Raw genomic sequence first — 15,432 nt, forward strand, 5'->3', positions numbered from 1 at the left:
ATATCTTTTACTCTAATTCTGTAGTCTGATGACACTGAGTTGATCAAGAATTTTTATACTTTTGAGAACACTTACTTTATTTGGAAGGTAATTGTTTTTGAGCATTTTAAACCAGGGCTTTACATTAATACAATCTGCCTAGATTACTTCTGGCCACAAAGCTGTCATCCATTGGGATTATCTTGTTGGTTTTTGGCATCAGTATGTTCTTCTTAATCATATATTTAAGCAGGTTTTTTTTTTTTTTGTCTGCTTTGTTGAATTGTTCTAAGCATTTTTTTTGCAGTCAATGTGCTCTGCCATTCAGGATGCTAGATTTCAACTCTCCATCTGTCTTGATTGCTGATTTGTATGTAGTAAAGATGTATTCTTGAACAATTCTCTTTTTTTCCTTATCTGTGGCAACAGGGAAAGAGTTAATGTAGAGCCCTGGTGTTTGTTTCAGTATGTTTCATATTTTAGATTAGTTCATTCTTCCTTTTTTAATTTCCCTTTAACACAAACTCTCATACTGTGAAATTTTTCATCGTTTTTTTTCTCCTTTTCCACAACTTTCTTAAACATACTTCAAAACTCACTTTTTATTATCCCATGTTGCATCTATCCCTTTAGAGACTTGGACAAATCAACTACTACAGTATCCTGCTCTGTGTTCCTCATAAGCAAATTCTTTTTCTGACTTAGGCTTAGACTTCTGGTACTAGTCATTATGAAAAAAAGATTCTAATCCTCCTTTGCTTTAAATTATCACATCTGGCAAAATGGGAACTTTTTCAAAATGCCCTTTTAAATACATTGTCCTTGCTCTTTCAACTTTTTCAGTGTTACTCATTCTCACTGTTTTTTTCTCTCAATATACAGTACAGTTGACTTAAAGTCAACGTTATAGCACTCCCACTAGCTTGATCTGTAATCTGTGACCATCCATTTTTCCTGACGTGCTATGTAGTTATTCTACTTTAATGGAACAAGTTGCTACCATGAAATTAATTTGATGGTTACTGTTACAGCTTTTCATTACAGTAACATCTGAAAGGGTCATTTTCTTTTCATATCTGTTCCTTTCAAATGCATTTTTTAGTGAGTATTGATTTTTTAGTAGACTAAATCATATCATTAGAGATTTTGTTTTTAATATTCTACTTAAGAGTATTATGAATCACTCCCTTTCCTATATTTGGATCTCAGTATTTTTGTCTTTTAATCTTTATACTGAAGTAAATGAACACAAATCTTAAATTTAGGTTCATAGATTTATTTTCACTTAAGAAATAGAACCCCAAACTCATAAAAGTCAGGAAATTTTAATTGGTAGGTGTTTTTGTTTTTATCTTTTTCCAAATTTGTTGGATGTACTAAATATATCATGGAATTTTCTCTTTTGTTTAGAACTAAACTTCACGTTTTAGTATGTTGCAAATTGGTATAATGAAAAGGTCCGTTAAACTTTAGTGACTCCAATTTTTTCTACATTATTTCTTTCTTGTTTGTAAAGAAATAGTAGCAGAAATGGCAGTATGACCATTGTTTTCAGAAAGGATCTCTAAATTACAAGAAAAAGAGATAGTTGCAGTGTGTCAATTGGAAGTGATTTTAAGGGACTTGAAACTTTGCTGCTGGAGTCATCATAAAGCTGTGGAGATACCATAAAGGACCACAGAAGGGAACCATGAGAGGACTTACACCAGAGAAAAGTTTCTGTTTCTATATACGATTATTCTTTTCTCTCCAAATTTTGCCACCTTCTAGTTCCTAAAGAGAGGTAACAACTTAAGTAAGTGTAAATTAACAGAAGAGCAGTTTAAAAATGTTTGGGGCTGGCTGGTTAGCTCACCTGGTTAGAGCATGGTGCTGATAACACCAAGGCCAAACAGTTTGGATCCCCTTACCAGCCAGCTTCAAAACCTAAAAAAACAAACAAAAAAATCTGATGAAACTTTGGATTCAAGAGTAAGATACTCTACCCTAGTGTAAGAGGTATTTTAGCTGTGAAAAATGTCCTAGCTAGTTTTGGTATTCTGTCAAAGTACTGAGTACATTTAAGAACTGTTTTAGAGACCTTTTGTTTAATTGTTTGATTTACAAAATTTATGATTAAATGGGAACCTATTTTAAGAAGTTTAAACACATGGATTCTGTTAATGTTTTCTGGTTGCCTTAACATAGCTGATGTTTTCTATGTATGTGCCTTATTGAAAAAAATAATTAAATATGCACTTTAGCAGTGGACTCCTCATTGTATAACTGATACAGAAACGACTTTAGAGAAAATTCCTGTGGTGGAAATAGATAAAAATTTTTAAACATTTAATCCTGCTCTCTGGTATTGCTGCATAACTTGGAAAATCTGTTCTTTTTACTTAGTGGTAATGTCAAATATTCAACATAATCGAAAGTTCTTCTTACTATGAAGTAAGAGGCTTAGGTGAAAAATATGGTCTAATTTGTTATCATGATGGAGTGTCATTATTTTTGATATTTTTAGGCGTCTTTAAGTGATGGTGTTGCTTTTATTTCTTTCTGGGCCATTTTAGAACGTCAACTTGCTCTTCTACACAATCTCAAACTTCCGTCAAGTTTCTTTCACTTAAAGAAAATTACCCACTACAGCCCTTTTGCTGTTGGGTCATTTGAGTTTATATTTTTCTTTTTAGTATTACTCTAGAAGCCGTTATATTATTCCTTATTCTGCCATTCTCGAAGTCTTTCCCCAATTATTCTTTATTCATATAACTTTCAAAGTATTTCAAATACATGGGTACTTCAAAAAGTTCGTGGAAAAGTAGAATTAAAAGATGATATGAGTCTTTCCATGAATGGGGGGGGGAGGGTTGGCTGGTACATTGATCGAACCCTGGATCTTGGTGTGTGTTGTCAGCACTGCACTCTAACCCATTGAACTCACTGGCCAGCCCTCCATGAACTTTTTGAAGTACCCTCGTATATCAAGATGAATGTAGTTTTCCTACAGAAACTTCTGAATTCAAAAAGTGAATCTTTATTCTTTATTATTTTAACATAAGAGTTACCTCAATGTATAATCCAAGCACATAAGTTTTTTTTAAAAAAACCCTTTGATTCTTAGTCCTCACCTTAAACCAAACAATAGTAAAGTTAGGTGTGGTAGTGCAGAATAGTAATGGTGGGTTTGGGAAGTACACGACTGATCTGATCTTGGTGGTCCTTCTGAATTCAAAGCATGCCTAATAGGATAACATTTATTCCTCTCTCAAAACATTACTGCTTAAAGATATTTCTAATAAAATCTGCAGGTTTTAGTTCAGAAACTTCTAAGTTAATGTATTTGTTTAATCCCTGTTCTGAATTTTGTGAACTTTACTAATGGCACCTCTTACTTATAGGCATTTTAAAAGTGGCCTCCAACAAACAAGTCAATGGTCTGTTGCTTTGCAAGTAGAAACTTTACAAGAGGTCTTCAAAATGTTCATGGGAAGATCCATATTGTCTTTTAATTCTGTTTTTCCATGAATTTTTTCGAGTACCCTCATATATATCCCAAATATCTGAATGTAGAGCCATTTAGAGAGATCTCTGAGTTCCTTAGCTACTAGCCATTGTTTTAAAAAGACAATCTAGCTTTGAGAGACATGGGAGTAGTAGTTGATAGCTCCCTGTGTTCTAAAGAAGTACCATTCTATTTGGATGTGTTCTCTTAGTTCTTTCACGGGGTTTTAGATAATTCCAAAAGGACATAGGAATGTATGTAAACTATTGTAGTATAGGTCAGATTTTAAAAATTAGGATTCCATTTATAAACTGTCATTCTGAAGCTTTTCAAAAAGGTATATCTTATAATTTGGTGCCTTCAGCTGGGAGACCCTCCTTTAAAAACACATTGCCTGACCATGTTTGTTTTAGGTAGTGGGGGTGTTATAGAAATTGCCTCAATTTGTGGAACATCAATAGTGTTTGTAAAATAGAAGTTGTAGAACAAGATGGCTTTATAAGCAGTGCAATAATAGCTTTTTTTTTTTTTTTTTTTTTTTTGAGCACTTCCAATGTGCTTGGCAAGGGTCTGATAAGCAGTTTACCTTATTAACTCATTTGCTTTCACAACAACCCTGTGAGATTACTGTCCTAGTGAATTTAAATAAGTTGGACCAAGGATTCACATCTAGTAATGTGCAGTGCAGTTTGGGAATGGAACCTAGGCAATCTGGCAGTAAAGTCCACTTTTCCTAATTTTTCTTTCTATAATTGTCTTAAAACATTGACTCATTTATCTGTGGACATTTTTCCCTAATGAAAGAGAAATTTATTTGAATAAAATAAGAAAGTTAACCCCTTCAAATCTGAAATAACCCAAAAAGGAGCAAATATTGACAGAATGTAATGTTTCCCTCCCTAAAATTTGTAAAACAGGCACTTCTTAAATTTGCTTCTCTATTTTGGGAAAATAGGAGGTTAACTTTTTGATGAATGGGGAGAATTTTCTAGAAAAGCCATTCCTGTTGAACTGTTAGCCTTTTATGGACAATGCCAATGCCATGGTGCATTTTAAACTACATATTAGGTAGTATACTTGGAACATTCCTCAAAGGCTGGATGAAATTAAAAACTTTTTAACTAATTGTTCACATTTATAGCATATGTTTTCTAGAAAATAGGTAAAGACATGGATATTTTATCATTTAGAGTGCTATAAAATAGTAGTTCTGTTAATATACAGTGAACTTCACTTTGGTCCACAGTAGAAATTAATGCCTAGCTGATCTTAGGTCAATTACTACTCTTGATCTTTATTAACTCTACACCTTTTCCCTGTCAAGTCTCTAAGTATGTTGACCAAGTTATCCAGTTTTTCCAAGAATGTGCGTAGCGTATTTGAGGGCAGGATGAAGCTTGAAGGATTCAGAGAAATGGTTTTAAATTAAATCATTGTGATTTAATGAATTAGGCACGTGTTTGTACAGCCTGTAATATTGCAAAGACATTAACATCCTAGAGTTTGAATGGTTCAGATGAAATATTTTAGCTTTATTTTTGTTAATTCTACTAATTTACTTTGCTGCAGGAGTGGAGTCAACATATCAATGGAGCAAGTCACAGTCGTCGATGCCAGCTTCTTCTTGAAATGTAGGAGTTTGAAATACCTTTAAAGCATCCTAATCGTGAATCAGAAACAGCCATTATTGGTTTTTGGGAGTTCATCATTTACTTGTAATATCCACAATGTTATCACATAGTTGATACTGTCCGGGCAATACTAATTACAAGCAAAATGTTTAGATCTAGAATCTTACTGAATACTAGATGTAGTGGTAGGGTTATTTAATATTGTTCCTAGGATAGATACACACTGGTCATTTTTATACAAATTGAAAGAATTGTTAATAAACTTAGTGAAAGATATTCTTTGATACATAAGGAATAGGTTCATAATAGCATTTTTAATAATAGTAAATGCTCTAAAAATATGGAAGATGCAGAAAGGGGAGAGGGTGATTAAAAGTTACTAATTAGTTGTTATGCACAATCCTTTATTATATGTTTTTGGCTTTTGAGATACCTTTGGTTCTGAGTTTAGATGGCTACAGTGAAATGGAATTCCTAAAGTAACTCCTTGCCTACGCAGCACATGATGCCCATTGTTCACTGGAATTGCAATTTTCACATATGCCTAGCTCTCTTGGGGCTATCCGTTCTTTCTAATGTCACAACTCCACTCTGCTCTTGGTACTTAATATTGGAGAAGGTAAACTTGTGGTCTGGTCTTGTTTCTCTGTGTAACCTACACTTCTAATTCCTTGTGAAACACTTTTCCTCCTTATGATTTAACAAATATAGGAAATTTAATTTCAACATACATTATCTACATTTGCAAATAATACAGAACAAGTAAATTTTCTTTCATTTGGATTATTTTCCAAGTTCTGAAATTTTCCTTTTGAAATATTTACATAACATGCTTTAAAACTAATATTTCTAACACTTATGCTCTCAGATAACTTTACTAATAAATGATCTCTATTTTAGAGGCCAAATGAGGCTACTTAATGAAAAGGACAGTTTTATTTTAAAGTTAATTTTCTGGTCTTTTTAAAGCTACCCAGAATGGAATCCTGACAATGATACAGGACACACAATGTAAGTTAAAATTTTTAAAGCTATTGTTTGTAAAGGAGATCAATGTAAGGAATTTTAGGTTTAAACATTTTCAACATTTCATAAACAAAAATATTTTCAGAATTTCTTTAATGAATATGAGTTTGATAAAAATCACTACAGTTGAAAGAATTTTTAGAAAATATTTTTTGTTGTAGTTTTTATAATTTTATCATTAATATAGATTTTCCCTACTTACTTCACACATACCTCAGATGCCCCCAAAGATTGAAGTGGTCATAGTCATACAAGGGGTGCTTTAACAATAAATCTTAATTATTTCTGATGGACCTCTTGATTCATGCTAGTATTTTATATTTTCACAATGCTAGGGGTGATCCATTCATGTTGCAGCAGTCTACAAACCCAGCACCAGGAATTCTGGGACCTCCGCCTCCCTCGTTTCATCTTGGGGGACCAGCTGTTGGACCAAGAGGAAATCTGGGTGATTATTTATTATTCAGATTTCTTTTCCCTAATAGCTTTTACCATAAAAATAAAATGCAGTGACTATAGGCAAAAGAACGCTCATCAAATGTTATTCAGAAATGTCATTGCATGAAAAGACATACTAATCATATATTTGTAGTATCTTTTCATTTATGTTTGAAAGATGCCTATTTTTTAAAAATTAAAAGAGCTTGTTACAGCAAGTACATTTATTAAAGACTGAAACAAATACTTTTTCCCCCATAAAGGTGCTGGAAATGGGAACCTGCAAGGACCTAGACACATGCAAAAAGGCAGAGTGGTTAGTAATATATAGGCCTTGCTCTTACTGTACTTACTGTTTTGGAGAATGTTATTTTACTTAAATTCTTACTAATTGATTCTGTATCATGGTTCTTATAGGAAGACTGCTATAGTTTGAAAACCATCAGGCTTTTATATAACTTTGATAATAGTTAAGACGTCTTTTATTAATTTTTATATGTCCATCGTCTAGAGAGCTCACCTTGATTCAGTGTCTTAAGAACTTTGCTGGGGCTGGGAGAGACCAGTGTGTAGCTCAGGCCACTTTCCTTTGCCATCTCGAGGCCTCAGCTTTAACAAAATAAAAACTTTGCTGTACAGTTATGTTTACAGTATTCAGTTTAAAAATCAGTGCAAAGACTATCTTTTGGAACTTTGAGACAGTATAACCATGTGGTTACATTCAGAAAGAATTTAACCCAGTGATGTTTGATTTGCTGTGTAGTTTTTAAATTATCTAGAATGTTATGAATTGTTGTTTTAAATACCCTCTTCTGGTTAATTATAGACTATAAAACTTCTAATGCATAACCAGTTTCATATTGCTTTTAAAGAGACTTTATTGAGTTGTTTTTTTCCTGATGGATAGGAAACTAGCCGAGTTGTTCACATTATGGATTTTCAACGAGGGAAAAACTTGAGGTACCAACTATTACAATTGGTGGAACCATTTGGAGTCATTTCAAATCATCTGATCCTAAATAAAATTAATGAGGTATGAGTTAAGTATGCTATTTATTTATACTACTAATATATTTCCTAAAGGGAGTAAATAATTTTGTATTAGAGAAGAACTCAATGTCATTTTAAATGATCAATTTGGGATGTAATAGAGGAAAGACCCAGTAATTGAAATATGTCACTAATATTAATTTAGTACTAATGGCCTATTAGTAACTTTATAAATTGTGATCCTTAAGTAGAAATTGTCATTGTTATTATCGTACTGTAAGGGGTGTAAAAAAATTCTTTGGGAAAACAGGACTATACTAAAATGATTCCAAATCATTATTTCAATCCAGTAGGCATAGTAAATAATAAAGTAGTTTAATAGTGTGCATGAATATAATCTAAAGTGACCTTTTAATAAAATAGCAGGTTGTCAGTATTGGTGTTTTGTTTTTCGAAGTAAGTTTTTGTATAATTTCAGGCATTTATTGAAATGGCAACGACGGAAGATGCTCAGGCTGCAGTGGATTACTATACAACCACGCCAGCATTAGTATTTGGCAAGCCAGTGAGAGTTCATTTATCCCAGAAGTATAAAAGAATAAAGGTAATATCTTTATTTTTTCTCCAGGTTGTATGTAACCAATCAATAATTAATTATGTAGTAAGTTTTATACATAATTATAGTGGGGGGTTTTTGTTGAGTTTTTTTGTGGCTGGCCAGTACAGGTATCTGAATCCTTGACCTCGGTGTTATAACATCGTGCTCTAATCCACTGAGGTAACCAGCCAGTTCACTGTGTTAAGTTTTGACTAATGATTATAGCATACTTACTAGTATGGAACTTGCCCTTTTTTCTTTTTTGTTTATTAAAGAAACCAGAAGGGAAGCCAGATCAGAAGTTTGATCAGAAGCAAGAGCTTGGACGTGTGATACATCTCAGCAATTTACCCCATTCTGGCTATTCTGACAGTGCTGTCCTCAAGCTTGCTGAGCCTTATGGAAAAATAAAGAATTACATATTGATGAGGATGAAAAGTCAGGTAATATACATATGAAGGTTTTAAAAAAGATAATTTCTCAAAGTGCTTTAAGATTTTCCAATAAATCTTCATTTTTAGTGAGGAAAGCACGGGGAAGTAGTTTATCTTACAGGTAAGTTTTCTTAGCTGTATAGTGATGAATAATGATTTTTTTTTTTAAGTCATAGCAGATGCTTATGGTAAAGCATTGAATAAGTAGTACTGAAAAGTACAAATTGGAAAGTAAAGATCTCTTGTCTTGCCCTAACTAGTAACACTATTTGTTTCTATGGTTTGCTTCCAAAGACATTCCTACACATGTGTATAAGTATACTTTCCCCCCCCCTTCAAGTGGGATTATATTTTACTGTTGCTTTTCCACTTTATACATGATTTCATTAAGTAAACTGTAACAAATTCAACCTACTGGGTTGATGGATGTTTGTATTTCTAGTATTTCGTTTGTATTTTTGGCTGTTAGTGCCAAACCCCCCCCCTTCAAGTGGGATTATATTTTACTGTTGCTTTTCCACTTTATACATGATTTCATTAAGTAAACTGTAACAAATTCAACTTCCTGGGTTGATGGATGTTTGTATTTCTAGTATTTCGTTTGTATTTTTGGCTGTTAGTGCCAAAAGTTAGTGTTAGTGCTAGTGTTATGGACTTCACAGCATGTGGATTTTTCCATATTGGTATGCATATATTTGAACGATAAAATATCAGAATTGGTATTCTGGGTAATGATAATTCCTTTTTTTTTTTTTACTCCAGTATTGCCAAATTGTTTTTCAGCAAGTATGCATTAATTTATAACCACATCAGCATTATTTGAGAGTGCTTTGCAAACAATGATATTACTTTCAAAATCTGAATTTAGTGGCTGAATTAAGTTATCTCATATGTTATCTCAAAAATTCACAGGGAGGAGAACATCTTTTCTTTTTTTTTTTTTTTTTTGACTGGTAAGGGGATCATAACCCCTGGCTCAGTGCTGTCTGCACCACGCTCAGCCAGTGAGCGCACCAGCCATCCCTATATAGGATCTGAACCCGCATCCTCAGCGCTATCAGCACCGCACTCTCCCGAGTGAGCCACGGGGCCAGCCCTATTTTTCTTTTTTTGTTAAACACTTTTGTAACTCAACGTTCTGGGTTTATATCCTTCCAGGCTTTTATTTTTCTTTATAGTATTTTGATTAATATCTTTTAAGCTTACTACTTTTTTGCAGAAAGATTATCCAGGTGGTTTACTATTTGGTGATTCTTACAGTGATTCTTGGGGACTTTGTAAATTTGACAGGTTGTTTTTATTTTTTTCAATGACTTTTAACTCTTACCAGTGTTGCTGTGCTAAAGATTAAATTTCCCTAGCAAGTAGATGGAATAAATAATAAGTACTAGAGTTCCATACAATTCGATGAAAAATAATGTCTTTTGTGGGGTCTTTTTTTTTTTCCTCCCCCTTTTAGGCCTTTATTGAGATGGAGACCAGAGAAGACGCAATGGCAATGGTTGACCATTGTTTGAAAAAAGCCCTTTGGTTTCAGGGGAGATGTGTGAAGGTTGACCTTTCTGAGAAATATAAAAAACTGGTACTTAGGGTATGTAGATCTTGATTTGTCATCGTTAAAAAGCTTGTCACATATGTCAAGCCACAACAGTCTTGTAAACATTTCTATATGTTAAAAACATAGGATTTGGTTACTGAAATAGAGAAGACCAGAAAAAAGTATGTTCTATTAGCAGAAGTCTTTTAACTGGTTAGAGTACCTTTATTGCTTTTATCTACATAAGATTTTATTTGAACAGAATTCTGTTACCATAAATGTTTATTAGTCATCTCTCTGTTGGTATGGTGATTGTGATGAACTTCTGACTATAGGTATTTTAATCTCTTGAGTATGGTTATAGGGATTGAATAAGTGGAGTTGATTATATAAAAGATGGTCATCAACTGTTAGTTAATTGGATGGCTATGTAGTCTGCAAATGAATAATTTTAATATTTTTATTTAACTTCTGTAAAACTTTTGTCTTTCAGATTCCCAACAGAGGCATTGACTTACTGAAAAAAGATAAGTCCCGGTAATTTCATCTTTTGTGTGTTTATATGCACTAATATATTTTTATTTCCTCAACCTAGAAAAGTTAATTGTTGTATTTATTTTTGTTTTCAGAAAAAGATCTTATTCTCCTGATGGCAAAGAATCTCCAAGCGATAAGAAATCCAAAACTGATGGTTCCCAGAAGACAGAAAGTGCGGCCGAAGGTAAAGAACAAGAAGAGAAGTCAGGTGAAGATGGTGAGAAAGATACAAAGGATGATCAGACAGAACAGGAACCTAATATGCTTCTTGAATCTGAAGATGAGCTACTTGTAGATGAAGAAGAAGCAGCAGCACTACTAGAAAGTGGCAGTTCAGTGGGAGATGAGACGGATCTTGCTAATTTAGGTGATGTGACTTCTGATGGGAAAAAGGAGCCTTCAGACAAAGCTGTGAAAAAAGATGCAAGTGCTTCAGCAGCAGCAAAGAAAAAGCCTAAAAAGGTAAAGAAAAATTTTATATTAACTTGGTTTGATAAAATACTAGGTCAGATCAGTGTTTCAAATTATTTACCTTAGCAGGGTCAGATAAGGAGAATTATGTCATTTATGTCGGAAGGAAAAATCAGATATGAACCAGAATATAAACCTTTAAATCTAAACTCTGCAATAAATAGATTAAATAGGACGTTTATAGTTGCTGAAAAGAAGTCAACTGGCAAAGGAAACTTTTTAGTATTGGAGGCAAAAGACAAACTATACATGCTTCAGTATTGTAGTGACAGCATATAAGTACTGGTAGGCAGCCGTAAAGTACAGCTTGTTTTCATGATGGGATGCGAGTTTACAGTAAGTTAGCTGAACCAAGATCTTAAGACATTTTGCCACTCATTCAAAAATTGTTGAATTATTTGAGAAATAGAAGGTTGGTCAGATGCTTTAATAGCTTTTAAGACAATTTTATCAGAACATGGGTCACATGTAACATGGGTTACATGCATGTAAAGTAAGTATAAATTTTAAAATATGCACATGATATAAAAAACAGTTAAGCAGAAGACCCGTGGCATACTGACTACCTAACTTAAGGATTAGGATATTAAAATCCCTTTGAAGCAAGCCCCTTATGTTAAATGGTTCTTGAAATGTACAGTGGAATATTTTTTTCATCCTACTCCATTGGTTTTTTTCTAAGCAACATTCACCTCTTAGAAAACTAATAATATGACCTCCAGCTTTTGATGGCTTTTTTTTTTTTTTTTTTGTGGCTGGTGGGTACTGGGATCTGAACCCTTGACCCCTGGTATTATAAGGCTGTACTCTAACTGAACTAATTAACTGGCCAACACCTATTTTTCTGACTAGAGTGGATGATTGTTGTGTAATATATTTACACTTCTAAGAACTAATAATTATTAACATTTGTGGCATTTATTATATGCCATACATTTTTCTAAGCTTTTTACACATATACTAATTAATTTAATCATCACAATAACTGCATGTGTTAGGTACCATTGCTATTCCCATTCCTTAAATGAGGGAATTGAAGCATGGGGGAGTTCAATAACTTGTTCTAGATCATACTGCTTATAAGTAGCAGAGCCAAAATTTAAACCTAAGCAGTCATGCTTCCAGAACTCCATTTCTTTTTTTTTTTTTTTTTTTTTTTTAAAGATGACCAGTAAGGGGATCTTAACCCTTGACTTGGTGTTGTCAGCACCACGCTCTCCCAAGTGAGCCAACCGGCCATCCCTATATGGGATCCGAACCCGTGGCCTTGGTGTTATCAGCACCACACTTTCCTGAGTGAGCCACGGGCCAGCCCAAGAACTCCATTTCTTAACCATTATACTATTTCAAACAGTTTCTCTAAAGAATTCTATCAAATCATAAGATACTCTCTTGGAAAGGACATTACTCAACCACTTTTATCAATTTATTTCTTTGACACATTCCCTGGCAGCGTAATATTCTCAGTGTAGACTGAGTATCCTTATATCATTTATTTTCTGCTCTTTTCTAAGGCAAGCCTTCCATTATTTACTTTCAGAACAAGCTAAATTGTTTTTTAAAAAACACTGATTGGGGGAAGAAAGAAAAAAAGATTTTGAGAGAATGAATAAACACACAAGGACGCTATCCCTTTTCCCTTCAAGTAAAGCAGATGGAAGGGATGCTGCAGGATAATTGTTGCAGAGTAAATTTGTCTTTCTTAACAGCGTCGTTTTCCAGGGAGTATGGAAGGTTTTGTCACTCTAGATGAGGTTGGTGATGAGGAAGATTCGGAACTTCAGAAACTTCGTAAATCAGGCATGGCATTTAAATCTGGTGACAAAAATGATGATGGTTTGGTTGAAATTAAGGTGGACAAGATCGAGGAACTTGATCAAGAAAACGAAGCAGCGTTGGAAAATGGAATTAAAAATGAGGAAAACACAGAACCAGGTGCTGAATCTGCTGAGAATGCTGATGATCCCAGTAAAGATACAAGTGAAAATGCAGATGGCCAAAGTGATGAAAACAAGGAGGACTATACCATCCCAGATGAGTATAGAATTGGACCATATCAGCCCAATGTTCCTGTTGGTGAGATTTAAGACTTTGTTCTTCTTCACCGTCCCTCCCCCAACTTATTAAAATAAGATTTTAAGATTGGTCTTATATAAGTTCTGATAGCATTTTAAATTAGCTTTATTTTTATAGGGAAGAGTTTGTAAACCTTAATTGATATATTGCTCTCTTTTCCTCTTAACCATGTCTCTTGGTTTTGTATTGTCTTATACATTCCACAGTATGTCTCTTTTCTCATAAAGATTTCTGAAAATTGCACATTGCTTTTTGTTTTATTTTTCTGTGTTATATGTCTGTTCATATGAGTGCAATCAGGTGGGACTTTAAACATCAATTAAGTACAAACAAAAATATCATGGTTTTGTGGGGTTTTTTGTTTGTTTTTATCTTAGGCTATATTGGACTTCTCACAAATATATGTTGTCTTATTCAATTTATATTGATAGGAAAAAAGACTTGAGAATACTAAGTAAAATCTTCAGTTTACTTAATTTGTACGAATATATGTTTGTGTTTCTAGGTATAGACTATGTGATACCTAAAACAGGGTTTTACTGTAAGCTGTGTTCACTCTTTTATACAAATGAAGAAGTTGCAAAGAATACTCATTGCAGCAGCCTTCCTCATTATCAGAAATTAAAGGTAAGGCTGAATCTGAAAGAGGAGAGTTCTTTTGTGAAAACTAACAAATCATTTTTTTATGGAAATAAATGGGATTTATAAGTAAAATATATATAATACCATTTCTGGACCCAGCACAGTGCTTTATCCTGACAATAACATTTTTCTTTCTTTATTGATGGGCTTTAAAGCAGTTTAATGGATTCTGGAAACATCTATTGAGCCTCTTTTCATAATTTATTCAAATTAATAATTTAGTAATTTCTAAACATATAAATTCTGTATTATAATTAAAGCTATTCAAGTATTCTCAAATTGTTGTTGGACTGTAGTTTTTATAATTTAGAAGATGGTGGAGGCCTGAATACTGAATAGAATAAAGCCTTTTCAACTTTGGAAAGTGCCATGTCCCTTCGTACTTTAATGTTTTTTTCATTGACAATAATGACGGCCTTCAGTTTTATGACCAACAGAATATAAAGGTAAAAGTACAAATGAATTAAGTAAAACATAAATAATAACCAATTCCTATTTGGATATATTGAAATTTGTGTTTTTAGTTAGTGGCCTCCTTAAGGAACTAAGTTTTGAAATAGATAACAGGAGAAAAGTTGAAAGTGCAGGTTGAGCATCCCTGATCTGAAATTTGAAATGCTTCAAAATACAAAACTTTTTTAGGCACCCACATGATGCTCAAAGGAAATGCTCATTGGAGCATTTCAGACTTTGGATTTTTGGATTAAGGGTGCTCAACCAGCATGTATTCTGCAAATATTCCAAAATATTTTTAAAAATTCAAAATCTGAAATACTTCTGATCCCAAACATTTCAGATAAGGGATATTCAATCTGTAGTAGTTAAAAAAAAAAAAACTCAAAGCTTGATAACTTGGTTTTTCACAATGCTTTCTAATATAGTTACTGTAGAATTCAGTTATTAGGCCTCTGTGTTGACTACATGGACAGAGGTAGCCTTGAATTTTGGAAATAATTCCAGTTCCTGGCTGTATGACTTTTGTTTCTTTTAAATGAAACTCTTCTTTGCTACGTGTATGTCTCACTATTGTGTATATAAAAAGAAAGTGGTGGTTATTTTCAACAATAGTAGCAGTTTTGTACAATTTTTTTCATCTATCTTGATTTTAAACCATTTTGGGTCAGAAAGTATGTTACCTAGAAGATTATATAAACAGGAAAGAGATCTTTAGGTGCTTGATACTTTATAAACAATATTATGCTTCGTAGTTAGATATTTGGTCTATTGAAGGCAGCTTGCTTTATTATTTCCTTCTATTTTGAAGAAACTTCGTCAACTTCATTAAGAAATTACTGTGAGGCAAAATATATCTTGCTAATAAGTGATAAATGAATTTTGATACTTCTTACCTTGGTGTTTTGTGGTTTTGGTTTGTTTTATTTTACTTTCAGGATATATGACTTTTAGCCTTTCATCAATTTGTAGTTACTATAGAGTTAATAAATTCCAGGGCCGGCCCGGTGGCGCACTGGATAGTGTGCCGCTTGGGAAGCGCGGCGGCGCTCCCGCCCGAGGGTTCGGATCCCACACACAGACCGGTTCCCGCTCACTGGCTGAGCGAGGCGCGGGAGCAACACCGAGGGTTG

The 15,432-nt window shown here is 33.5% G+C and overlaps 1 protein-coding gene across 3 annotated transcripts in view; it reads left to right on the top strand.

Moving 5' to 3' along the window:
* MATR3 (matrin 3) overlaps nt 1-15,432 on the top strand; it is a 48,886-nt gene that overhangs the window by 31,259 nt on the left and 2,195 nt on the right. For 2 of the 3 annotated variants that reach the window (XM_008568617.1, XM_008568615.1), the window contains 12 exons: nt 5,036-5,097; nt 6,067-6,108; nt 6,459-6,571; nt 6,825-6,877; nt 7,469-7,594; nt 8,030-8,155; nt 8,425-8,592; nt 10,043-10,174; nt 10,614-10,657; nt 10,750-11,119; nt 12,838-13,204; nt 13,710-13,831. In XM_008568617.1, the coding sequence (XP_008566839.1) occupies nt 5,036-5,097; nt 6,067-6,108; nt 6,459-6,571; nt 6,825-6,877; nt 7,469-7,594; nt 8,030-8,155; nt 8,425-8,592; nt 10,043-10,174; nt 10,614-10,657; nt 10,750-11,119; nt 12,838-13,204; nt 13,710-13,831 (1,725 nt within the window). The remainder of the gene's footprint in view (nt 1-5,035; nt 5,098-6,066; nt 6,109-6,458; nt 6,572-6,824; nt 6,878-7,468; nt 7,595-8,029; nt 8,156-8,424; nt 8,593-10,042; nt 10,175-10,613; nt 10,658-10,749; nt 11,120-12,837; nt 13,205-13,709; nt 13,832-15,432) is intronic. The other variant, XM_008568616.1, reaches the window with a different exon arrangement.

This window comes from Galeopterus variegatus, unplaced genomic scaffold (assembly GCF_000696425.1).
Source record: "Galeopterus variegatus unplaced genomic scaffold, G_variegatus-3.0.2 Scaffold426, whole genome shotgun sequence".
Lineage (NCBI taxonomy): Eukaryota > Metazoa > Chordata > Mammalia > Dermoptera > Cynocephalidae > Galeopterus > Galeopterus variegatus.